Consider the following 26,400-nt stretch of genomic DNA (forward strand, 5'->3'; position numbering starts at 1 on the left):
TTTCTGAACATTCTATTTCAAACTGTGGATTGTCACAAAATTTTATACAACCATTTCGTCTTTTCGTTCATCATCCAGGTGCCCCAGAGATTGAAATACCTCAGGAGTACTTTAGTGAAGTCAAACACAAGGCTGGCTCTAATGTGGAGCTCAAGTTTAATATCATAGCCAAACCTGCTCCCACTATTGAGTGGTTTAAGGATGGCAGAGAGCTTGAACCCACCTCCCAGCTCTCTTTCAAACACACATTTGAGTACACCAGTTTGTTCCTGAAGGAAACCACTCGTCTGAATTCTGGTACCTATGAGGTCAAGGTGAAGAACTCTCTGGGATCTGCATGTGCTGTCGTCAGGCTGCTCATTCAAGGTATTCCGATATTATTTAAATGGCAGCAGTTTTTGTCATGCATTAAATCGATTTTACAGTATATGCAGTATGAACCCTAACGTTCATGGATGTACCCCTCCCTTCTCTAGACAAACCAGGCCCTCCTGCTGGAGAGATCCAGTTTAAGAAGGTTACTGCTGACAACATAACCATCATGTGGTCCCCACCTGCCGATGAGGGTGGTGCCATGGTAACTCATTACATTGTGGAGAAGCGAGAGACCAGCAGGGTCATGTGGTCTATTGTCTCAGAGAAACTGGTCGACTGCATCGTTAATGTGCCCAGACTCATCCAGGGCAATGAGTACATCTTCAGAGTCCGTGGAATAAACAAGTACGGCATTGGAGACCCGCTGGAGTCCGAGCCTGTAATTGCAAAGAATGCATTTGGTGAGAAAACAAAATAAACTCATCATCATTCACACAACTGCTGTTCAATCCAGAGTTGATTATTAGATTTGACAAACAATGTAACTGCGATGTAATATTTTATATCATGTATATATTAGAAGTAAAGAAGACTTAAGAATACAGAACATTTGTGAGAATATAACAAGTTTTATGAAGAATTTTTTAAACAATTTTTCATCTGACTTGGTCATTTTTATTTCATAAAGTTCCTCCTAGCGAGCCATCCAAGCCTAAAGTGACAATGATCACCAAGTCCACCATGACAGTGATCTGGGAAAGACCAGCATTAGATGGAGGCAGCGACATCGATGGATACTACCTGGAGAAGAGGGAGAAGAGGAGTCTGCAGTGGTTCAAGGTTTGTTGGCTGACTTACCTTATTATATATATTATATAAGCGTATAAGGAGTCAAACTGAAAACTGTTCTGTGTCAGCATTATAAAGTCCATTTCTTTGTCCAGGTGGTGAAGGGCACCATCAGAGACACCAGGCAGAAAGTCTCCAACCTGGCGGAGAACAATGAGTACCAGTACAGAGTTTGTGCTGTCAACAAAGCTGGAGCAGGAAACTACTCAGAGGCTTCTGACCTCTACAAGGCCTATGACCCCATCGGTATGCTTTTAATTTGCACTTCACCATCACCATGACAACCTTGTAGGAATTTCTTCTTAAGATTTCTCTCATTAAGGTTTTCACATAAAACTGCTGAACACTAACCACACAACCTTTTGTCTTCTCCAGATCTGCCTGGTGAGCCATCCAAGCTGCGTGTGGTTGACTCCACAAAGACCTCCATCACCCTCGGCTGGGAGAAGCCTGTCTACGATGGCGGCAGTGAAGTCACACACTACACTTTGGACCAGATGAACACAGAAGAGAGAGAATGGGTGACCATCAACCCAGAGGTCAAGGCCTGCGAGTATGTGGTGTCACACCTCAAACCTGGACACTACTACTTCTTCAGAGTCTGTGCTGTCAACTGCAAGGGCAAAGGAGAGGACATCAAAATGTACCAGCCTGTGCAAGCCAAAGATATCTTGGGTTTGTATTCATATAGACTCCTCTATGATGTTCCACAGGGTATGAATCTTTTATGTTTGTTTTATGATGAAGTTCATTAAGGTATTTTAAAGCTATTTTCTATTGTTTCATGGCTTCAAATTATTGCCATAAAGTTGATTGTTACGCTGAGTAAATCTACTCTGATGGCTTATAATTATGTTATCATTAATACCTATTGCTTCTCCCCACTTCTCTCCAACAGAGGAGGCTGATTTGGACTTGGATGTTCCCATGACAACCCAGTACACAGCCAAGGCAGGCCGTGACGTGGAGGTGTTTATCCCCCTGAAGGGACGCCCCGCCCCCAATGTCACCTGGCGCCGAGGTGACCGCAACATGGCTGGTGACAACCGCTACACCATCACCAGCACTGAGCGAGCCACTACACTCCTCATACCCAAGATCACCCGCGATGACTGCGGCAAGTATCTGCTGGAAATTGAGAACGGCGTGGGAGAACCCAAGATCATTACTGTTTCCCTGAAGGTTCTGGACAGTCCATCCACATGTCAGAAACTGATGATCAAGAACGTCACGAGAGGAAAGCTGACCCTCAGCTGGGAGGCTCCTCTCATTGATGGTGGTTCCCCTGTCACTAATTACATTGTCGAGAAGAAGGCCTCCACCATGAAGGCTTACCAGGTGATCACTGCTGAGTGTGCCAACACAACTTACAAGGTGTCGGGTCTGGAGGAGGATGTAGCTTACTTCTTCCGTGTGTCTGCTGAAAATGAGTTTGGTGTGGGTGACACCTGTGAGACCACTGAGCCGGTCAGAGCCACTGAAACTCCAGGAGCTGTTAAACAGCTGATGATGGTGGACTCCACAAAGACCTCTGTTACCTTGCAGTGGACCAGACCTGACCACGATGGTGGCAGCCACATCACTGAATACATCATTGAGAAGAGAACCAAGGAAGACCCCACCTGGACTTTGGGTGCTACATGTAAGCGCTGCAGCTGCGAGGTCACGGGACTCAAGGAGAATGCTGTCATGGACTTCAGAGTGTTTGCCAAGAATGAGAAGGGCAACAGCGACTTCTCCCAGATTGGTCCAATCACAGTGATGGACTTCATCATTCCACCAGAGGCCATCCTCAGTGACTACCCCAACGGAGAGCTTGCTGTTCGTATTGGTCAGAACATCCACATTGAACTGCCCTTCAAGGGTAAACCAAGACCAGCAATCAGCTGGCTGAAGGATAACTTGCCGCTGAAGGAAAGCGAGAAGATTCGCTTCAGGACCACTGACAACAAGACTGCAGTCACAGTAAGAGGAGCCAAGAAAGAGCATGCCGGCCAATACACCTTGGTCTTGGACAACAGAGTCATCAAAAACTATTTTGACATCAATGTGATCACTCTGGGACCCCCCTCAGCACCTGTTGGCCCTATTCGCTTTGATGAAATTAAAGCTCAGAGTATCATCATCTCCTGGGATGAGCCAAAGGAGGATGGCGGTGGCGAGATCACGTGCTACAGCGTGGAGAAACGTGAGACCTCCCAGGCCAATTGGAAGATGGTCTGCTCCAGCGTTGTCAGGACCACCTTCAAGATCCCCAACCTTGTTAAGGGAACTGAGTACCAGTTCAGGGTCCGTGCAGAGAACAAGTATGGAGTCAGTGAATCGCTCAACTCCTCAGACATTGTTGCCCAACACCAGTACAAACCTCCAGGCCCCCCAGGAAAGCCAGTGGCCTTCAATGTCACCAGTGATGGTATGACCATCAGTTGGGAGGCCCCAGGTTTCGATGGAGGATCCCCTATTTTGGGCTATCATATTGAGAAGAAGGACAGGAATAGCCTCTTGTGGCAGAAGGTCAACTCCACAATCATCTCCAACAAAGAGTACAGAATCATTGGTCTCATGGAGGGATTGGAGTACTCCTTCAGAGTCTATGCTGAGAACAATGCTGGACTTAGCCCTGTTAGTGAACAGAGCAAACATGCACTGGCTATCTCCCCTGTTGGTAAGTGCACTTGAGATACTAGAATATATATGTGTTGCCAGTCAAGTTAGATACCAGTTTCATCAACCTTAGGATTTTACAATCAAGCACAATCAATAAATTGCTTCTTTCATGTGTCATTAGATCCACCTGGCAACCCCGTCTGTATCGATGTAACCAGAGACTCAGTCACCCTTCAGTGGGACATCCCCAAGAGGGATGGTGGCAGCAAAATTGTAGCCTACAGTGTGGAGAGGCGCCAAGGTAGAGGCAAATGGCTGAGGTGCAACTTCACTGATATCAGTGAAACCCAGTTCACTGTGACTGGTCTGTCTGCTGGAGACAGATTCGAGTTCAGAGTGATTGCCAGGAATGCTGTGGGCACAGTCAGTCCACCATCTAACTCCTCTGGATACATCATGACCAAGGATGAGAGCAGTAAGTATTTCAACTTACTTCAAAATATATAGACAAATCATCATAAATAGTGTGTTTCACACGTGCCTTTGATTGTGCCGATCCCTCATTTGTTCATTCTTTTTGCATCTGCAGTTGCTCCTGAGATTGAATGGTCTCCAGACCAGGTGGTCACCCTTAGGGCCGGAGAGAACGTTAAGCTCGGCTGCAGCATCACTGGACGTCCCGTCCCCCAGGTTGTCTGGTACAAGGATGGCAAAGAGATCGACAAGAGGACCATGATCGACATTGAGATTACCACTGGCATTGGCACCAGCAGTCTGTTTATTCGTGATGCTGACAGGAACCACCGTGGAATCTACACTGTAGAGGCCAAGAACAGCTCTGGTACCAGTAAAGCTGACGTCAACGTCAGAGTACAAGGTTGGTGAAAACAGATGATTATGTTTCAATATCTGTTAGAGACAAACATTTCCAAACCTGTTTCTGTTGACACCTGGGGTTTATGAAAGCTTTACAGCTCATGTTTATGGATACCTCTACCTTCTCATTTGCATCAGATACCCCTGGACCTGTCGAGGGACCTATTCGTTTCACCGGCATCACGGCTGAGAAATGCACCGTGTGGTGGAACCCGCCGGAGAACGACGGTTGTGCTGCCATCACCCACTACGTGGTGGAGAAGAGGGAGACCTCCAGGATCTCCTGGGCCATGGTTACCTCCAAGTGTGAAGCCTGCTCTTATAATGCCACCAACCTCATCAAGGGTAACGAGTACCAGTTCAGAATCTCTGCTGTCAACAAGTTTGGTGTTGGCAAACCACTGGACTCTGATCCTATCATTGCACAGATGCAATACAGTAAGTAAAGTCACTCACATATTGTCTAACAAACAACCCAAACTGCAGACTAACATTTATAACTTACCATGTTTTCTACTCTCTCCCTCAGCTGTGCCCGATGCCCCTGGTACTCCAGATGCCACCCATGTGACCGGAGACAGCATCACCCTGTGCTGGACCAGGCCAAGGTCGGACGGAGGCAATGAGATCAAACACTACATCCTGGAGAGGAGAGAGAAGAAGAGCCTGCGCTGGCTGAAGGTTTCCTCCAAGAGGTCCATCACAGAGCTAAGGCACCGGGTCACCCACCTCAACGAGGGCAACGAGTACGAGTTCCGCGTCATGGCTGAAAATGGCGCCGGTGTCGGACCAGCCAGTAGCACCTCCAGGCTCTTCAAATGCAGAGAACCAACCAGTGCTCCTAGTGCTCCCACAGTGATCAAGGTAGGATTGCAGGAACACAGAATGAAATCGTATCATTCATTCATTCTTTAGTGTTGTTCTCATTGCACAACAAACTGAAATCTGAACAGAATGACAGACATATACAATATATTGTCAGATATATCAGTTATTGGAAATTTATTTTGGATTGTCATTCTTGCTGTTGAAGATCAGCACACAGTAGGGTCTGCTTTAGTACAGAACAATAAATGATACATGATGGAGGAAAAAGAATAAAAATAAAGAATCAGTTAGAAATTATATTGTGAACTCTGCTCTTTCTTGACAATCAGGTTATTGACTCCACTAAGTCCTCTGTCACCCTGGAATGGACCAAGCCAGTCTTTGATGGTGGCATGGAAATCATTGGCTACAATATCGACATGTGTAAGGCCAGTCTGGAGGAGTGGCACAGAGTCAACAGCCAGATTTGCATCCACACCAGGTACACTACTAAGGGCCTGGTGCCTGGAGAGCTCTACAAGTTCAGGGTCAGCGCTGTAAATGGATCAGGAGAAGGTGAAGCTTCAGAAATGCCCAATGCTGTTCAGGCTCTGGACAGACTTACATCTCCTGAGATCGACATTGACGCCAACTTCAAGCAAACTCACATCGTAAAGAATGGTGGCATGGTCACGCTTCACGTGGACTTCCGCGGCAAACCAGCTCCACTTGCTACCTGGTCTAAGGCAGATGGTGAGCTGCCTGTCATGGCTGATGTCAACACCACAGATTCCTTCTCTACTCTCACCATTGAAGGTTGCACAAGGTATGAGGCAGGCAAATACACCCTGTCTCTGGAGAACAACAGTGGGCGCAAGTCCATTACATTTACTGTCAAAGTGCTGGATACTCCTGGACCTCCAGGTGCTATCACCTTTAAAGACGTTACCCGGGGAGCCTTGACAATGATGTGGGATGCCCCCACCAATGACGGCGGATCCAGAATCCATCATTACATCGTGGATAAGCGTGAGGCCAGCCGCCTAGCCTGGCAGGAGGTCAGCATCAAGTGCTCTCGCCAGATGATCAGGGTGACTGGTCTGGAGATTGGCCTGCCATATCTGTTCAGGGTGATTGCCGTTAACCAGTATGGCCAGGGAGAACCCCATGAGCTGACAGAGCCCATCATTGCCACAGAAGAACCTCCTCCACCAAAGAGACTGGATGTTGTCGACACCACCAATTCCACAGCCTCGCTGGTTTGGCTGAAGCCAGAGCATGATGGAGGCAGCCGCATCAGAGGCTACATCGTTGAATTCAGAGCTAAAGGCACTGACCGCTGGGTTGTCTATGGAGAGACCAAGTCCCAGAAGATGCTGGTGGAGGGTCTGATCGAGAACACAGAGTATGACTTCAGAGTCAAGGCCAAGAATGATGCTGGAATCAGCGAGCCTCAGGGCACGTTCGGGTCTGTGGTCATTAAGGAACCTCGCATCGAACCAACCGCTGACCTCAGCAGCATCACTAACCAGCTCATCACCTGCAAGACCTCCAGCACCTTCACCATTGACATCCCTATCAGTGGCAGGCCTGCACCCAAGGTCACCTGGAAGCTGGAGGAGATGAAGCTGAAGGAGACTGACAGAGTGTCCATCAAGACCACAAAGGAGAGAACCACTCTGGTGGTGAAAGACAGCAAGAGAAGCGATAGCGGCAAGTACTACCTGACCCTGGAGAATGCTGCTGGCATGAAGACGTTCACAGTGACTGTGGTTGTTGTTGGCAGACCAACTCCACCATCGGGCCCTGTGGAAATTTCTGGAGTTTCCTCAGAGTGCTGCACCCTGTCCTGGTCTGATCCAGCTGATGATGGGGGCACTGACATCACCAACTACATTGTGGAAAAACGAGAGTCTGGCTCTGCCTCCTGGCAAGTGGTGAACTCAAGTGTGAAGAGAACCACCATCAAAGTGACTCATCTTACCAAGTACATGGAGTACACTTTCAGGGTGTGTGCTGAGAACAAGTTCGGAGTTAGCAAGTCCATTGAGTCTGCTGCTGTTGTTATTGAGCATCCATTCGGTGAGTTCAAAAATAAATGCCAAAGTTTAATGCACTAAATGTGTTTATATCCAGCTCAAATCAAGAATCCCTGTTCTCACCTCCTCTTCATTTTCACAGTTCCTCCGAGTCCACCAACTCGTCCAGATGTTGTATCTGTGTCTGCCAATGCCATCAGCATCAAATGGGATGTACCATATGCAGATGGTGGCAGCAAGGTGACAGGCTACTGGATTGAGAAGAAGGAGAGGAACACGATCCTGTGGGTGAGGGAAAACAAACTGCCCTGCCTGGAGTGTCATTACAAGGTATCCAACCTGATCGAGGGCCTGGAGTACCAGTTCAGGGTGTACGCCATGAACATCGCTGGACTCAGCAAGGCCAGTGAGGCCTCCAGACCTGTGGTGGCACTCAATCCTGTTGGTGAGGGAAACATTCATCTTCTAACTACAAACATTTGTTACAGTTATTCAACATGACAGTGAGTCAATGTGATTATGAAACTTGTTCTTTACTGTTCATCTCACTCAGCTAAAACCTCAGAAAAAACCTTAATGAAGCCTTAAAGAGCATAAGAAGCTGTGTGATTTAATCTGTGGTCTGGTTTTATGATAAACTTCTGCCCCTCCTCGTTCAGATCCTCCTGGTAAACCCGAGTTGACGGACATCAGCCGCTCCTCCGTTTCATTGTGCTGGACCGTGCCGTTCAACGATGGCGGCAGCAAGATCGTCGGCTACGTGGTGGAGAAGAAGGTGTACAGCACTGACGAGTGGGACGACAACCGCTGGCTGAAGTGCAACTACACCACCATCACTGAAAACTACTTCACTGTGACTAACCTGGGAGAGGGAGAGACCTATGAGTACCGTGTCATCGCCAAGAATGCTGCCGGTGTCCACAGCACTCCCTCAGAATCCACCGGACCGGTCACATGCAAGGATGAATACTGTAAGTTAGACTTCAAAAGGCATTACAGTTAGGATTTTTATTTTGTTTTCAGTTTGGATTCAGATCCCATGGAAGATCTTAAACTTTAAATCAATTCCCTCTTGATACTTAAAAGCTGATCATTTTTTCTTTGCTGCAGCTCCTCCCAAAGCCGAGCTGGACAGCAAGCTGGTGGGTGAGACAGTCATCGTCTCTGCCGGCTCCGACCTTGTCCTGGATGGCGTTGTAGGCGGTAAACCAGAGCCTACCGTGCACTGGTCAAAGGGCGACAAGATTTTGGAACTCGGGGAGAAATACTCACTGACTTACACCTCCACCAGAGCCATGGCCGTCATCAAGAACTGCGACAGATACGACACAGGCAGATACATCCTGACCGTCAAGAACCCCAACGGAACCAAGACTGCTGGCGTCAACGTTAAGGTTCTAGGTGAGCAGCCAAAAGCACAGTTAAATATACTGTAATCACATTATTTCAAACTCTGAGGTTATAGCCCTAGACAGGTGTATCAAAGGACTGTCTGATGGGTTTTCCTTTTTTCAGACACACCTGGAGCTCCAGCTGATAAGCTCGTAATCAGCAGAGTGACAGAGGAGAAGTGTACGGTGTCCTGGAAGATTCCTCTGGAGGACGGCGGGGACTCCGTCACCCATTACATCGTGGAGCGTCGCGAGACCAGCCGCCTCAACTGGGTCATCATGGAGACCGAGTGCAAGACTCTGTCCTGTGTCAGCACCAGGCTGATCAAGAACAATGAGTACATCTTCAGAGTCCGGGGAGTCAACAAGTTCGGACCTGGAGTTCCTCTGGAGTCCGATCCTGTCATCGCTAGGAACGCCTACAGTAAGCGTCAATGTTTCATCAGAACTTTAAACTTTCTAATCAGTTGTCCTGCTTTTACATTTGAGGCTAAACTGTCTTACACTTTTGTGGAATGAATTGGACTAACTGAGGACATATGGTTGAAGACTCTTGTTAAGTGTCATCCTTTTATCTTGATATGTTGAAATGTTATTACAATAAAATGAAATTTTAAAACAATTAGACAAGCATTATTCAGCAAAGGTTTGTGAAAGGAGCTCTGACCCATCCCATCTCTCCCCCAGCAATCCCATCCCAGCCGGGCACACCGGAAGCTACAGCGGTGGGCAAGGAGCACGTGATCATCGAGTGGCTGAAGCCCGAGAGCGACGGAGGCAGCGAGATCAAAAACTACATCGTTGATAAACGAGAGAAGAGCAGCACCAGGTGGGAACAACATCTGAAGGACTTGAGGGATGGATTTAATTTCCATTTTCTGAATCTCTCCCTCATCGCATTCTTTCATCTCTTCTCTGGAACAGGTGGACTCGAGTGAATAGAACTTACACCATCTACGACACCCGTCTGAAGATCACAGGCCTGTTGGAGGGAAGCGAGTATCAGTTCAGAGTGACTGCTGTCAACGCTGCTGGAGACAGTCAGCCGAGCGACGCCTCGCCATACATCCTCTGCAAAGACCCCACATGTAAGATATCTCACTGTCTATTCGCTGTCTCTTAGTTTCAAATCTTAACTGGACCAAAAGGTTTAAGTTATAACTTAATCTTAAATTGTTACAGATGATTATTTTCCACTTGAACATGAACATGATATATTTGTATTTACCTTCTTCTCCTCCCAGATACACCAGCTCCTCCGTCAATGCCTCGCATCACTGACACGACAAAGCACAGCATCAGCATGACCTGGACCAGGCCCATGTACGATGGTGGCTCAGACGTCACCGGCTACGTGGTGGAGATCCTGGAGGAGGGCTCCGAGCAGTGGTACCGCGCCACCACCAAGGCACTCAAGACCAACGAGTACGTGGCCGCGGGCCTGGCAGCCAATAAGAAGTACAGGTTCAGGGTCGCTGCCATCAACAACAACGGCACCGGGGAGTTCAGTGAACCGAGTGCTGAGGTTGAGCCCCTGGAGAGAATTGGTGAGTCACTGCAGATTTCTATGTTAGACATTAACACAGTTAATCCATCACTGAGGTTTTTTTTTTTATTATATATCATTATAGCAATAACCAATACCAAACAGCAGGGGGAGCTCCTCTTGCACCACACTGATGATTCTGTCATGGCAGAAGGTGGAGAGAGCAAATATTTAGTTTAGTTAAATCTAGTTTGATTATGAAGAACAACATCATCACCAGCAGTACCACATTGTAAATGAGCCAGTTACAATAATAATCATTAAACAAATGTTTATAAAACATCTCATAGTTTTTTTTCCCACAAAAAAAGTGATGTTTAAGTTTTTAATGATGTAAAAACAATAACTTTTGATGTAAAATCAAAAATTTTACTTGACTATCGCAGCATAACCTGACTCCCCTCACGCACACAGAAATGCCCGACCTGGAGCTGGCCGACGACCTGAAGAAAACCGTGTGTCTGCGCTCCGGAGGAACCCTGCGTCTGTTCGTGTTCGTCAGCGGACGGCCGACACCAGTGGTGGCCTGGAGGAAGAAGGGCGTGGAGCTGCAGAGCCGCGGCTACATTGAGACCACTGATAGCTACACCTCACTGATTGTGGAGAAGGTCAATCGCTACGACTCCGGAAAATATGTTGTGGAGGCAGAGAACCCATCTGGCAAGAAAACTGCCACCATCCTGGTTAAAGTCTATGGTACGTTATTCCAAGTTTCCACATATACCAATTATGTTATGATGAATTGTAGGGGAAATGTCATAAAAAAGTAAATAATTTCCCTTTTCTTTGCTCAGATTCACCAGTTTGTCTTTTTAAATATGCCTGTGAACACACACTAACAGATTCTCCTCCTCCTCTCGTCTCTTTCCTGCAGACACTCCTGGTCCTCCAGGTTCTGTGAAGGTGAAGGACTACACCAAGGAGTCCGTTGTGATTACCTGGGATGTGCCGAGCATTGACGGTGGTGCTCACGTCAGCAACTACATTGTAGAGAAACGTGAAGCCAACATGAAGTCATACAAGACTGTCACCACCGAGTGTAGGAAGACCCTGTTCAGGATCACTGGTCTGGAGGAGGGCGTGCACTACTTCTTCAGAGTCCTGCCAGAGAATATCTATGGTGTCGGTGAGCCCTGCGAGACGAGCGAGGCTGTGCTGGTGTGCGAGGTGCCGTCGGTGCCTCAGAACCTCCAGATTGTCGATGTCACCAAGTCCTCTGTCACACTGCACTGGGCGAAGCCACTGCATGATGGCGGCAGCAGGCTGACAGGCTATGTCATGGAAGCCTGCAAGGTAGGATCAGACAGGTGGAGCACCGTGGCGACAGTGAAGTCCTCCGTGTCCCAGCATACCATCCAATCCCTGATGGAGAAAGACCAGTACCTGTTCAGAGTCCGAGCCACCAACAGCAGGGGAACCAGCGAGCCCATGGACACCGTCACTCCGGTCACAATCCAGGATATCAAGGGTAAGAAAACACCTAAACACATCCACAGATTGTCACACAATTGCTTTTGCCGTTACTAATACATGAACTCATCACACTTTAGTGATGCCCAAGATCGACATGACCAGCATCCCTCAAAAGATCGTCCACGTGCACCGCGGCAAACCCATCGACCTCAACATACCGATAAAAGCCAAACCACAACCCGTCTGCTCCTGGTTCTTCAGTGGCGTCAAGCTGAAAGACAGCCTGGACCGCATCAAGATCGACAGCAACGGAAAATACACCCACCTCGTCATCCGTGAGACCACAATCAACGACACGGGAGACTACAAGCTGGAGGTGAAGAATGCCATCGGCACAGCAACCGAGGTCATCAAGGTCATCATCCTCGGTAAGGAGATTTTCTGCACACAAATTAGTTTATACACAGAAGTGTAATTTAACAGAGTAGAGAATCAAAAACGTAGTAACTATTAATATCTTCAGATGATTCAGTATAGTAAGTAAATTCAACAGATTCCTAACGTTCAGAGATTCTAACCCTCCTGTGTCTGTCCAGACAAACCTGGCATCCCAGTCGGTCCGATGAAGATTGAGGAGGTCGACGGCGTGTCGGTGACAGTGAGTTGGGAACCTCCAGAGAAGGACGGCGGGGCCAATGTCAGCGGCTACGTTGTGGAGCAGCGTGACGCCCACCGGCCAGGCTGGACCACCATCTCAGAGTCAGTGACCCGACCATGCTTCAAATTCACCAGACTCTCAGAGGGAACAGAGTATGTGTTCCGCGTAGCCGCCATGAACCGCTTTGGTGTAGGTGGCTTCCTGCAGTCCGAGGTGGTGGAGTGCAAGAGCGCCAAAAGTGAGTTCTCTTCCCATCAAAAACTTGGTTTTCCTGTTCTCTGCATATTCTTCATTTGTTTTACAAGCTTGTTATTATTCCTCCTCTTCTTTTTGGTCCCACTAGTCCCCCTTCTTTTGGTGAAAGTCACCAGAAACATGCTCACAACTACCTAGTAACACCCGAATAGCTACCATGAATGCCATAGCAACCATTTTGGAACACCTTTGCAGCCACTCTGGTGACAACCAGGTAGCAGCTACCTACTGTTACCTTATTGGCCATGTAACAACTGAATAGCAACACGTTAATGGTGACAAGGGTCAAGTAACCATCTAGTCCAAGCAACTTCTCCTGAGCCAGCAACACAAAATTTCTAAAGAAAGAATTTGCCTTTTCTAGACCACTTGTGCTATGGAAATTAAAGCAGAGTTTAAACTCAGTGGTGTATTATTTTTATCCACTTATCTCTTAGTCTATTGCCAGTAAAATTAATATTTATGCAATCTACATTCTTCTTTTCATCACTGTTTTGCAAAGCTCCAGTGATTCAGAGGTCACTTTCTGTCCCACTGCCTGGTTCTTTTCTCATCTGTGATTCATCTGATTTTCCTGTGTAGCCATCCCTGGACCTCCAAGCAGACCAGAGGTGCTTGACGTCACCCACGAGGGCATGACCCTGACCTGGCAACCACCCGAGGACAATGGTGGCTCCACCATTGCCGGCTACATCATTGAACGTAAGGAGGCCCGTTCTGACAGGTGGATGAAGATCAACAAGAACCCCGTCACCATGACCAGGTACCGCTCCTCCGGCCTGATCGAGGGCCTGGAGTACGAACATCGTATCACCGCCATCAACTCAAGAGGATCCGGCAAACCCAGCGAGAGTTCCGCCATCACCGTGGCCATGGATCCCATCGGTACGTGACCAAACTGCTGTATTACTGTAATGATACTTAATGAATTTTACTTATGAAACCATCATCACCTATTTTCAATAAATCTTACCACTGGAGTCATTGTTTGACCAAATGTCTGTGTGTTATGAAACAGAACCACCAGGTCCTCCAGTTCAGCCCAGAGTCACTGACACCACCAGGACTTCAGTCTCTCTGGCCTGGTTGCCACCTGAAGAGGAGGGTGGTGCAGTGATTACTGGATACTTGATCGAGATGCAGAAGGTGGACCAGGTGGAATGGACACTGTGCAACACCACACCCACCAAGATGTGCGAGTACACCCTCACCCACATGCCCCAGGGCGCCGAATACAAGTTCAGGGTCATCGCCTGCAATGCTGGTGGTGCCGGAGAGCCTGCTGAGATTCCTGGAGTGGTTAAAGTCCAGGAGATGCTTGGTAGGAGAACAAAAATCCATAATTTATAAAATAAACATCATGCTTTTACTTAAAATACATTTTTCTGTCATCTCTAATTCAAATGACAAAAACTCATCTGTGTCATCTTGCAGGTTATCCTGACTATGAGCTTGATCGTAAATACGAGGAGGGCTACGTGGTGCGGCAGGGCGGAGTCGTCCATCTGTCTGTGCCCATCAAGGGTAAACCCATCCCCTCATGCAAGTGGACCAAGGACGGACGTGACATCTCCCACCGCGCCATGATTGCCACCCATGATGACATCACCGAACTGGTCATCAAAGAGGCGCACAAGGACGACACTGGTACCTATGACCTGGTGCTGGAGAACAAATGCGGCAGGAAGGCGGTGTACATCAAGGTGAGCGGCCTGTCTGGTCAGATTTTGTTGAAGCGTGAACTTCAGTGAAATTAAATGTATCAAAAGTAAAATAAAAAAATACATTCAGGTGGAATATACGTTTGTGTATATCTCCTGCTCCAGGTGAAGGTGATCGGTCGCCCAGATGTCCCAGAAGGCCCTCTGGAGTTTGACGACATTCAAGCCAGATCAGTCCGGGTCAGCTGGAGGCCACCTTCAGATGATGGCGGCTCCGACATCCTGGGATACATTGTGGAAAGGCGGGAGGTATCCAAGGCCGCCTGGTATACAGTGGATGCCCGGGTCACCGAGAACTCTCTGGTGGTGAAGGGCCTGAAGGAAAACATGGAGTACCACTTCAAGGTTTCTGCTGAGAACCAGTTTGGAGTCAGCAGATCTCTCAAGTCTGATGAGTCCGTCACACCAAAGACACCACTTTGTGAGTCCTGATACTCTTGCACTGTGTGGCCACAATAATTCACTGAATAGTTTAAGGGGTTGTAAGTATTGATTACGTGAACAATATGCTTCACCTCCAGGTCCACCAGAACCTCCCAGCAACCCACCAGAGATCATGGATGTGACCAAGTCTACAGTGTCTCTGTCCTGGGCTCGGCCTCGGGACGACGGAGGCTCCCGCGTCACAGGATACTATGTGGAAAGGAGGGAGGTGTCGACAGAGAAGTGGGTGCGCCACAACAAGACCCACATCACCACCACTATGTACAACATCACAGGCCTCATCCCTGATGCAGAGTACATGTTCAGAGTGGTGGCTCAGAATGACATTGGGCAGAGTGAGCCTGGTCCGACCTCAGAGTCTGTGGTTTGCAAAGATCCATTTGGTGAGTTAACATTACATGATGTCTATGTCTGCATGAATACACTGATAAAACTAAGTAGAACAAATAGACGAGAGATGCGAAATTCAAACAAGTTAGAAACTTGAAGGGCGTTTTTGCTCCGAGCGTAAGTTCATCTAAGCTTCTTTGTGGGATTGTGTAGTGAAGTGTGAGTTTCAATCTCCTTGTGTCTCGTCATAGATAAACCAAGCCAGCCGGGAGAGATCGACATCATCTCTGTCACCAAAGACTGCATCACCATCCACTGGCTCAGGCCTGAGCATGATGGAGGCAAGGAGATTCTGGGCTACTGGATTGAGTTCAGGCAGGCTGGGGAGAGCGCCTGGAAGAAGTGCACCAAGGAGCGCTCCAAGGATCGTCAGTTCACCATGGGTGGCTTAATGGAGGCCACAGAGTACGAGTTCAGGATCTTTGCAGAGAATGAGACAGGACTCAGCCGACCTCGTCGCACACCCATGGGCATCAAGACCAAACTGAGCGGTGAGCTGCTGCACAATTCAAATCCTATCATACAGAAGGACCTGGTCACAGTAGCAGTGTGATATTTCATTAAAACATTTATTAGTTGAATCAAAATGTTGAATGACAGCAACTAAAATAAATCACAGCCAATTACTGATGTGATCTGGATCTTTAAAAAGTTAAACAATAAATCATACCCAATTTTGTTTTATAATTAAACACATTTGCATTTCATTATACAGCATAAAGTATGAAGTAGCAGCTTTAGGAATGAAAGAACATCATACACATTCTACAGTTAAAAGCAAAAAGCCTAATAACTTCAGATATTGATGAAACTTTGCTGATGTCTCTGCAGTTGGTGAAGCTCCAGCTCTGAAGGACGAGATCCAAGACGTAACCACCAAGCTTGGTGAGTCTGGCACTCTGACCTGTGGCATTATTGGCAGACCACTGCCTGAGATCAAGTGGTACCGCTACGGCAAGGAACTGATCCAGAGCCGCAAGTACAAGATGAGCTCAGACGGCCGTAACCACTCCCTCAGCATTCTGACAGAAGAGCAGGAAGACGAGGGCCTGTACACCTGCAGGGCCATCAACGAGGCCGGAGAGATTGAAACCAGTGGCAAGCTGCGCCTGCAAGCAGCTCCTCAGTTCCATCCCGGCTTCCCGCTCAAGGAGAAGTACTTCGCCGGGGCTGGCACAAGCCTCCGCCTGCATGTCGTCTACATCGGGCGTCCCATCCCCCAGATCATGTGGTTCTATGGCAAGAAGCCTCTGAATTCATCAGAGAATGTGATCATTGAAAACACAGAGAGCTACACCCACCTGGTGGTGAGGAACGTCCAGAGAAAGACAAACGCTGGCCGCTACAAGGTGCAGCTCAGCAACGTGTTTGGAACCGTTGACACTTCGCTACGTGTTGAAATCCAAGGTAAAATCAGACTACAGGAACAGAAAGTTCAAACTCTACAGATTTCAGATGATTATGTCTATATCTTAGTAAATATTAGTCAAATACTAGTAGCTACACATGAATTTGTTTTGTAGTATCAGCCAACAAATAACTTTTATTAGGTCTTCATAAGAGAGAGCCTTTACTCAGCCCCTCCTTTGGTTTTTCCAGATAAACCATGCATCCCTGAGGGCCCTATGGTTGTCGAAGGCCTGCTGAAGAGCTCAGTTGTCATCAGCTGGAAGGCTCCCAAGGATGATGGAGGCTCCATGATCACAAACTACATCGTGGAGAAACGTGAGGCCAAAGAAGGTGAACAATGGCACCTGGTGTCCTCCTCCATCTCTGGCACCACCTGCCGTGTCCCCAACCTGATCGAGAGCGCTGGCTACTACTTCAGAGTGTCTGCCCAGAACCAGTACGGAGTCAGTGAGCCTCTGGAGATCCCATCAGTGGTCATCATCAAGAGTCCATTCGGTAAGTCCATCCATATTTGGTTTACCTGTTTTGGCTTTTGTAGCTGCACTGTAGAGAGACATGACTGACTGATAGGATATGTAGAGCACCACAGTAACATTCTGTTTGTTTCTTAGAAAAACCTGGCATCCCACAGCAGCCCTTCATCATGAGCTCCACCAAGGACTCCTGTGTCGTCTGCTGGAAGCCTCCAAGCAGCGACGGCGGCGCCAAAATCTCCAACTACTACTTGGAGAAACGTGAGAAGAAGCAGAACAAGTGGATGTCAGTAACCACAAAGAAGATCATGGAAACCAATTACGAGGTCACAGGCTTGATTGAGGGCTTCGAGTACGAGTTCCGTGTCAAGTGTGAGAATGTGGGTGGCGAGAGCGACTGGAGCGAGATCTCTGCGCCTATCATCCCCAAGTCTGAACAGTCTCCTCGTGCTCCCGCATTCAGGGAGGAGATCAGGGACATGACTGTCAAATACCAAGCCAATGCCACCTTTGTCACTAAGGTATGTCATTTAAAATACAGTGTTTGACATTAGACATCAGTTTCATCTGATTATGGGTAGAAAGGCTTGGCCAAACACAAGACTTTACTTTTTCAATTTCTGTTTTTCAATGCTTAAACATTAAACACAGGTCTGTGTTTTGAGATGTTTTTCAGTACATTATCTAACGTGCTCATTTTTCCAATGATAAGGTGGTGGGATATCCAAAGCCTGTGGTGAAATGGTACCGCAGTGGAAAGGAAATCCTGGCAGATGGAACCAAGATCAAAGCCCAGGAGTTCAAGGGCGGCTACTACCAGCTGGTCATCACTTCTGCTGATGAGAACGACGCCACAGTTTACCAAGTCAGGGCAACCAACTCCTCAGGATCTATCTCTACGACAGCCAACCTGGACGTGGAAGGTAATGGAATATAATAATAATAATTTTGGACATGCAAAATAATTACTGTTCATAATTCCTAGAATCCATTTGTTATTTGATAAATAACAAACTAATGTAATGTTTTTTGTCATTTTAATTCTAGTTCCTGCTAAGATCCACCTGCCCAAAGAGCTTCAGGGAATGGGAGCAGTCCATGCTGCGCGTGGTGATCACATCACCATCAAGATCCCCATCTCTGGCAAGCCCGAGCCAGCAGTCACTTGGCAGAAGGGTCAGGAGATCCTCTCCAACTCTCCTTATTACCAGGTCATCACCACCAGGTCTTTCACCTCCCTGGTCTTCCACAAGGGAATGCAGAGGAAGGATACTGGCTACTATATTATTACTGCAAAGAACAGGTTCGGAACGGACAAGCAAACCATAGAGGTGAACGTGGCTGACATACCTGAAGCTCCAAAGGGACTCGTGGTCAGTGACATTGCACGGGACTCCATCACCCTGACCTGGGAGCCCCCTGCCCATGATGGTGGAAGCGACATCATTAGCTACATCGTGGAGAAGTGTCCCACCACTGCTGACAGGTGGATCCGAGCTGGACAGACCACTGACTGCAGCATCACCATCATCAACATATTCGGAAAGACCAAGTACCAGTTCCGTGTCATTGCCGAGAACCAGTTTGGCCTGAGCGCTCCTTCTCAGCCGACTGAGCCCATCACTACAAAGGAAGACAAGTCTGTGATTAGGAACTACGACGAGGAAGTGGACGAAACCAGAGAGATCACCAAGGAGGAGGCTCTGTTCTACAAGGTGAAGGAGCTGTCCTCCAAGTACATCATCTCTGAGGAGCTTGCTCGCTGCCAGTTCGGAGCGGTCCACCGTTGCGTGGAGATTGCCACAAAGAAAACCTTCATGGCCAAGTTCATCAAGGTCAAAGGAACCGACCGTGAGTTGGTTCTTAGGGAGATTGAGGCCCTCAACGTGGCAAGGCACAAGAACATTATCTACCTGCATGAGTACTTTGAAAGCATGGAGGAGATAATCCTGATCTTTGAATTCATCTCTGGAGTTGACATCTTTGAGCGCCTTGGCACCAGCAACTTCGAGCTGACAGAGCAGGAGATTGTCCGCTACCTGAGACAGGTCTGCTCTTCCCTCAAGTTCTTGCACAGCCACAACTTCGGCCACTTTGATATCCGCCCAGACAACATTGTCTACACCACAAGGAGAAGCACCACCATAAAGATTATTGAGATGGGCCAGGCTAGGCTGTTGGTGCCTGGAGAGAACATCAGAATGTTGTTCTCAGCTCCGGAGTACTATGCCCCTGAGGTCCATCGCCATGACCTCGTCACGACAGCCACTGATATGTGGTCTGTTGGTGTTCTGGCCTATGTTCTGCTCAGTGGCCTTAATCCGTTTGCAGCAGAGTCCACTACAAAAATGATTGAGAACATTTCCAACTGTGAGTACATCTTTGAAAGTGAAGCATTCAGGGACATCAGCCTGGAAGCTATGGACTTTGTGGACAGACTTCTAGTCAAGGACAGGAAGCTCCGTATGACAGCCCATGAGGCTCTGGAGCACCCATGGCTCAAGATGAAAATTGAGAATGTCAGCAAAAAGACAATCAGGACCCTGAGACACAGGAGGTACTACCAGACTCTGGTGAAGAGGATCGATACCATTGTATCAGCAGCTCGCATTGCGTATGGCGGCGCCTTCAAGAACCAGAGAGGATTGGCTGTGGGTAAAGTGAAGATTGGAACTGAGTACCACGGCCTCCGCGCTGGTCCAGTCATGCATGGCTCAGCCGAGGAAGGCGGCCATGTCAGATTCACCTGTAGTATCGCCAGCTACGACAAGAGCACACAGGTGTCATGGTACTTCGGGAACCGTCAGCTACACCCGAGCCCCAAGTATGAGATTACTTACAGTAACGGTTTTGCCAGCATTTATGTAAAGGACATTGAAGAGAGTGATGATGGTGTGTACAGATGCAAGGTGGTGAGCGATGATGGAGAGGACAGTGCTTATGGAGAGCTCTTTGTTGAGACAGTGAGGAGCATCAGAGAGCACTACATCAGCCGCTCCATCAAGAAACTGAGGAGGAGAGTTGACAAGACTATGGTCCTGCGGAGACCACCAGAGTTCACTTTGCCGCTCTACAACCGCTCCGCCTACATCGGCGAAGACGTCCGCTTCGGTGTCACTATCACTGTGCACCCAGAGCCTCAGGTAACATGGCTCAAGAATGGAGAGAAAATTAAGCCAGGTGATGATGACAGCAAGTACACATTCACCAGCGACAAGGGTCTGTACCAGCTGATGATCCACAACCTGGACATGAGCGATGATGCTGAATACACAGTCATGGCCCATAATAAGTTTGGAGAAGACAGCTGCAAGGCTCGTCTCACTGTAGCACCTCATCCTGTGCTGGAGGAAACTATGAGGCCCATGTTCAAACGTCTGCTGGCCAATGTTGACTGCACCGAGGGCCACAGTGTCCGCTTCGAACTCCGAGTCTCAGGAATCCCAAATCCTACTCTGAAGTGGGAGAAGGATGGTCAACCACTACAGTTTGGCCCCAAGGTGGTTGTCATACAGGAGGACGTTGACTACCACGTCCTGCACATCAGAGAGACTCTGCTTGAGGACTCAGGTGTGTACAAGGTTACTGCAACCAACTCCACTGGCTCTGCAAGCTGCCAGGCCACACTAAAGGTCGACCGCCTCACCTACACCAGGAGAGAGTACAAGAGCGAGGAGGAGAAATACAGACACGTTCAGAAACAAATTGAAAAGACGAATAAGATGGCTCAGCAAATTGTCGCCACCGAGGAGCACGTACCTTTCAACCCCACAGCCCAGGAGGCCCTCAAATTTGCTGCCGAGATGTACAAGCCTGCAGTGAGCACCAAAAACGTTGAGGGTGAGTTCGACATCACAGTGGAGAAGTCAGAGACCAAGAAGCTGGAGGAGGAGAGGAGGATCTTCATGCCATATGAGATCCCTGAGCCTGTAGTCCATGATCCCAGAGTTCTGGATGAAGACAAAGCCATCAGGCAGTTTGTGCCTCTGTCGGACATGAAGTGGTACAGAAAGCTGAGAGACCAGTATGAGATTCCAGAGAGGATGGAGAGGATTGTGCAGAAGAGACAGAGACGTATTCGCCTGTCCAGGTGGGAACAGTTCTATGTCATGCCCCTCCCCCGAATCACCGACCAGTACAGGCCAAGATGGCGTATTCCAAAACTCAGTCTGGATGATCTGGAGACTGTCAGACCTGCACGCCGTTCGCCCTCTCCCGAATCAGAGGTGTCCTTCAGATCCAGAAGGAGATCTCTGGGAGACCTTAGTGATGAGGAGCTGCTGATGCCTGTGGACGACTACCTTTCCATGAGGAGAACAGAAGAGGAGAAAATGATGCTGGAGGATGAACTTGAGCTCGGCTTCTCTGCCTCTCCCGCTGGCAGCCCTGTCCGCGTTGAACGGCGCGCCATGGAACATGAAGAGAGGAGGCAGGAGGTTAGACACGAGGCCGTCGAGGTTTCTGAGACAAAGAAGAAACGGACTGTTTCTCAGTTCATGAGGAGGAGAAGGTCGTTGTCCCCTACATACATCGAACTGATGCGTCCAGTCTCGGAGCTGATCAGACCACCACGTGCCAGGGCTCCTGTGGAGGTAGAGGGAGAGATCGTGGAGAGGAGGTCCCCCACCCCAGAGAGGACCCGTCCCCGCTCTCCCAGCCCCATCAGATCAGTTGAGAGGTCATCCCGTTCCTCCTCCAGGTTTGAGCGGTCTGCCCGCTTTGACATCATGTCCCGCTACGAAGCCAGAAAGGCTGCTCTGAAGTCTGAGAGGAAATACCAGGTGGTAAGCCAGACACCTTTCAGCCTGGATCACGCCCCCCGTGTGACCGTCAGGATGCGCTCTCATCGCATACCAATTGGTCAAGACACCAAATTCACCCTGAACATCCAAACCAAGCCAGAGGCCGAGGTCAAGTGGTTCCACAATGGAACCGCCATCTCTGAAAGCAGCGAGAAATACATTTTCTCCAACATGAGCGGCGTTCTGTCCATCACTATCCTGGAGTGCCAGGAAGAGGACAGTGGCACATACCGCTGTGTGTGCTCCAACTCCAAGGGAGAGGCATCAGACTATGCCACCCTGGATGTGTCAGGTGGCGGCTACACCACCTTCTCCTCTCGCCGCAGGGATGAAGAAGCCCCTAAAGGCCATGTCCCTGAAGTAACTCGAATTGACCACTATCACACTGCCCACTTCAAAGCTGGCTACGCCTCGCAGACACACTTTGAGGTGGAGGAGAGCAAGTCTAAGCTAACCGAGACACATGAGGTTGTGACACGTGAAAGATATGCCACTTCCTCTGAGCGCTACTCCTCCGCTGAGAGGTATGACTCATCTGTGAAATACGCCTCCACTGAATACCTGTCATCTGGTTCCTCCTACTCATCTGACAAATTTTCAACTGGAAAACACGCCATATCTGAAACTAAACTTAAATCATCCACTGCTGCTGTAGCTGAGGAAGTGTCTGTCCACAAGGTGAAGCCTCCTCTTCCGGCCAGAATCCTCACCAAGCCTCAGTCTGTGACCGTCGCAGAGGGAGAGACAGCCAGATTCTCCTGTGACATTGATGGGGAACCTGCACCCACTGTGACATGGATGCATGAGAGCAGAACTGTTGTCTCATCTCACCGTGTCCACGTCACCACAACTCAGTACAAGTCCAGCCTGGAGATCTCCTCTGTGACGTCCTCCGATGAGGGCAGTTACACGGTGGTTGTAGAGAACTCCGCAGGCCGACAGGAGGCTCACTTCACTATAACCATCCGCAGAGCAGCTCACAAAGAAGAGGTGAAGGCTGTCAAATCCCCTGAGCCATCTGTAAAGTCACCGGAGCCTTTTGTCACATCACCTACTCCCTCCATAACTTCCCCTGTCCCCAGTGTGAAGTCACCTGAACCCAGCATCAAGTCCCCCGAGCCTTCAGTTAAATCACCAGCTCCAAGTGTTAAGTCCCCTGAGCCAAGTGTAACATCTCCTGCTCCAAGTGCGAAGTCACCCACACCAGGTGTGAAGTCACCCACACCAAGTGTGAAGTCACCCACACCAGGTGTGAAGTCACCTACACCAGGTGTGAAGTCACCTACACCAAGTGGGAAGTCACTTACACCAGGTGTGAAGTCACCTACACCAGGTGTTAAGTCTCCTGAACCAGAGGGAATCAAATCCCCTAGGAGCATCAGGTCTCCTGAGCCTCCCTCTCCAGCACCTGGCTTAAAATCACCAGCTCCAGGTGTCAAATCTCCTGAACCTGAAGGAGTAAAGTCTCCACGGGGTATTAAGTCTCCAGAACCTAGACTCAAGTCACCGCCACCAACTAAGTCTCCAGAGAGAGTGAGGTCACCTGAACCTGAGGGAGTAAAATCCCCTCGGGGTCTCAAATCTCCAGAACCTGTAGGACTCAGAACACCAAAAGGTGTGAAGTCCCCAGAACCTGTTGGAATCAAAACACTGAAAGGCATCAGGTCCCCAGAACCTTCAGGCATCAAATCACCCAGGGCCTTAAAGTCCCCTGAGCCCGAGGGAATCAAATCACCTCCAAGGATGAAGTCTCCTCCACCAATTATGTCCCCCAAGAGGGTTGTCTCCCCACCCACGGTCAAATCCCCAACCCCGAAACCTCCCAAGGTCCTAAGCCAACTAACAGCTGAGGCCCATGAGGGCTCCGTGAGGATGTCCTGCGTCTGCGAGAGCAGTGTCAGGGAGGTGGTGTGGTTTGTCAATGGGAGGAGACTTTCGCAGAGCAGCCACTTTGAGATGCACTACTCCGAGGGCTCCTGCAGCCTTCTCATCCATGATTTGGCGGACAGTGATCAGGGAGAGTACACCTGCGAGATGACATCAGAGGGAGGAGTATCCAAATCCTCCTTCTCCTTCACCGGACAGGTGTTCCAGTCCATACGCATGAAGATCACATCCTACCGTGAGCAGCAGTTGGCACTTAAAGGTGAGAACCCGCCTCAAGTATTCAAGAATATTTCATCCAATTTGATACATTTAAATTTGTCATTATGGAGATTTACATATTCACTGTTTCCATCTCTACCCTCAACAGGATCAATGATGATGAGTCACAAGGAGTCATCGTCATCCATGAGCTCAGCTATGATGATGAAGAAGGAAATCCACACGATGGAGGAGTCGTCCTCCTTTTCTTCCTCCAGCCAGCAAGCAATGATGTCATCCATGATGGAGTCCAGCTCCTTCAGCGGCATGGCAGCTGAGATGAAGTTTGAGACCATGTCCATGTCCAGCATGTCTTCAATGGCATCTGAGTCATATGCAATGAGCTCCAGCAGCCTCACTGAGATGGCCTCCCACATGGAGGGATCCTCATTTAGAGCCATTGGTAAGACACTTATCTAAAATCTATTGAACAACATGTCCTTATAAAGAGAGCATTGTTTTAGCTTCCTTACTTCCACTCTGGTATTCATAGGCAACAGAATGGCCTTTATTTTGAAATGAAAAGCTACAAATGATCAACTTCATAGAGTCACACAATCAGTTCCTTTTTTGGTACTTGACTTTTAATATCAGATTTTTCTTCTACATTCTCCACTTTGTATAGTAAAATGTTGTTGCCACCAACATTAATTGAAAACAAAAAAACCTACTGGACACTGATGTACATGCACTGTGGTTTTCAGGTTCTGCTCCCAGGATCGAGGCTCTGCCGGAGGACATCAGCATTGAGCCGGGCAAAGTCCTGACAGTCGCTTGTGCCTTCTCTGGTGACGCCAAACACATTGAGTGGTCCCGCAGCGGTAAAACCATCGAGGTGACTGTCGGCGGACGCTTCCACATAGAGACCACAGAGGACCTGACCACCCTCATCATCACCGGAGTTAAGGAGGAAGACGCTGGAATCTACACCCTCAAACTGTCCAACGAGCTAGGATCGGACACAGCGATTGTTCACATTAGTATTCGCTCAGTGTAAAAAAAAAAAAAAATCTAATCCTCCCCTCTTCCCTACTTCCATGCCTTTTTATTTATTAATTAAGCGAATTAATCTACTTGATAAAGATCTGGATTTCTCTTCTTGTAAATATGAACTATTTTTGTACCAATCTTGACATTAATTTATGCCAAACTAGACTAAAGTCTAAAGTTGTTATAAAATGTGCCATATTGGACAATTATGACTTAGGATTTTTGATCCGTTTTTCTGTGACATGTACATAATGTATATAGCCGAATTTAACGGTTATGGGAAATGTATGCATTGTTATTTATGACAATAATATTAACTGAAACAAAATGAAACTAAATGTAGTTTAACAGGAGAAAGTTTCACCAGGAACGAATACCCTGTTAAACTGAGAAACTAAACTCTGTGCCTCAACGAAAAGTTGAAGTCTTAAGATTGCCTCAACAGGTGGAGAGGCTCCCTGTTGATGTTAACTCAATCAGAGACAAAACTATGAATGCACTGCTGGAGAGTGAGAGCAGTGCTGTTACAATCTAATGAGAGCGAGATCCTGAGTGCTGTTTGCATTTACCCTCATGTAAGCAGGACGACTGGACCTCGCTCTCTGACTGATTATGTCATACCGCCATTTTGATGACATGCTCACAGTGCGAGCGGCCTGCACTCCCTGAGCACAAATGTTTCTTTTTTGTTTTGTGCTCTGCTTCTGGCAAACGACCACTCGCTCGGCTCCTCAGTCGTACCATCAACCTGGCCAAACGAGAGTCCGTCCTGTGCTTGTTTGCAGAGGCAGAGCTGTCTCTTGGAGGTCTGCAGTGTGTTTGTTTGTTAGTTTGTAGAAATTCACCTGTCAGTCAAGCTGGGCGCCATCAAGCAGATGTACCGCAGCCAAAACCAACCGCTGCTGGTGATGCAGTCACTGAGGACAAAATGAAGCGTGGTCTTGTGTGTTGCCCCGCACTTTGGTTTGATTGAAGTTAGAGTTGTAGAGTAGATTATTTTTGCAGCCTCCTTGGGTTTTTCTCCAATTATTGATTTAATAAAGCATGATTATCAGCACTACAGGATGTCTCTGCTGTGGTTATTGGTGTCCGTTTCTTATTCATCGTTCCGTTGAAATTGGAAAATGAAAAATAATGATTAACTATATATCATACATTTTTATACCTTACTTACTATATACAATGACGTTTTTTTTACATTTTTATGCCTTACTATACTATGACTTTTTTTTTTAAATTTTATGCCTTACTATACTATGAATTTTTTTT

At 48.1% G+C, this 26,400-nt stretch overlaps 1 protein-coding gene across 1 annotated transcript in view; it reads left to right on the plus strand.

The window, feature by feature from the left end:
* ttn.2 (titin, tandem duplicate 2) overlaps window positions 1–26,191 on the plus strand; it is a 195,437-nt gene extending 169,246 nt beyond the window's left edge. Inside the window, exons 210-244 of the mRNA XM_056389502.1 lie at window positions 79–366; window positions 477–776; window positions 1,004–1,155; window positions 1,260–1,410; window positions 1,540–1,839; window positions 2,063–3,829; window positions 3,953–4,246; window positions 4,361–4,648; window positions 4,786–5,085; window positions 5,177–5,511; window positions 5,805–7,536; window positions 7,636–7,938; window positions 8,153–8,464; window positions 8,604–8,894; window positions 9,009–9,308; window positions 9,572–9,713; window positions 9,809–9,972; window positions 10,129–10,431; window positions 10,845–11,126; window positions 11,305–11,898; window positions 11,981–12,271; window positions 12,440–12,739; window positions 13,339–13,641; window positions 13,775–14,077; window positions 14,191–14,459; window positions 14,583–14,898; window positions 14,999–15,304; window positions 15,503–15,802; window positions 16,143–16,718; window positions 16,911–17,216; window positions 17,333–17,715; window positions 17,907–18,117; window positions 18,242–24,142; window positions 24,251–24,544; window positions 24,846–26,191. Coding sequence (XP_056245477.1) covers window positions 79–366; window positions 477–776; window positions 1,004–1,155; window positions 1,260–1,410; window positions 1,540–1,839; window positions 2,063–3,829; window positions 3,953–4,246; window positions 4,361–4,648; window positions 4,786–5,085; window positions 5,177–5,511; window positions 5,805–7,536; window positions 7,636–7,938; window positions 8,153–8,464; window positions 8,604–8,894; window positions 9,009–9,308; window positions 9,572–9,713; window positions 9,809–9,972; window positions 10,129–10,431; window positions 10,845–11,126; window positions 11,305–11,898; window positions 11,981–12,271; window positions 12,440–12,739; window positions 13,339–13,641; window positions 13,775–14,077; window positions 14,191–14,459; window positions 14,583–14,898; window positions 14,999–15,304; window positions 15,503–15,802; window positions 16,143–16,718; window positions 16,911–17,216; window positions 17,333–17,715; window positions 17,907–18,117; window positions 18,242–24,142; window positions 24,251–24,544; window positions 24,846–25,138 — 18,950 coding nt within the window. The 3' untranslated portion in view covers window positions 25,139–26,191. The remainder of the gene's footprint in view (window positions 1–78; window positions 367–476; window positions 777–1,003; window positions 1,156–1,259; window positions 1,411–1,539; window positions 1,840–2,062; window positions 3,830–3,952; window positions 4,247–4,360; window positions 4,649–4,785; window positions 5,086–5,176; window positions 5,512–5,804; window positions 7,537–7,635; window positions 7,939–8,152; window positions 8,465–8,603; window positions 8,895–9,008; window positions 9,309–9,571; window positions 9,714–9,808; window positions 9,973–10,128; window positions 10,432–10,844; window positions 11,127–11,304; window positions 11,899–11,980; window positions 12,272–12,439; window positions 12,740–13,338; window positions 13,642–13,774; window positions 14,078–14,190; window positions 14,460–14,582; window positions 14,899–14,998; window positions 15,305–15,502; window positions 15,803–16,142; window positions 16,719–16,910; window positions 17,217–17,332; window positions 17,716–17,906; window positions 18,118–18,241; window positions 24,143–24,250; window positions 24,545–24,845) is intronic.
* Window positions 26,192–26,400: the final 209 nt, after the last annotated feature.

Source organism: Seriola aureovittata, chromosome 11 (genome assembly GCF_021018895.1).
Source record: "Seriola aureovittata isolate HTS-2021-v1 ecotype China chromosome 11, ASM2101889v1, whole genome shotgun sequence".
NCBI classification, from domain to species: domain Eukaryota; kingdom Metazoa; phylum Chordata; class Actinopteri; order Carangiformes; family Carangidae; genus Seriola; species Seriola aureovittata.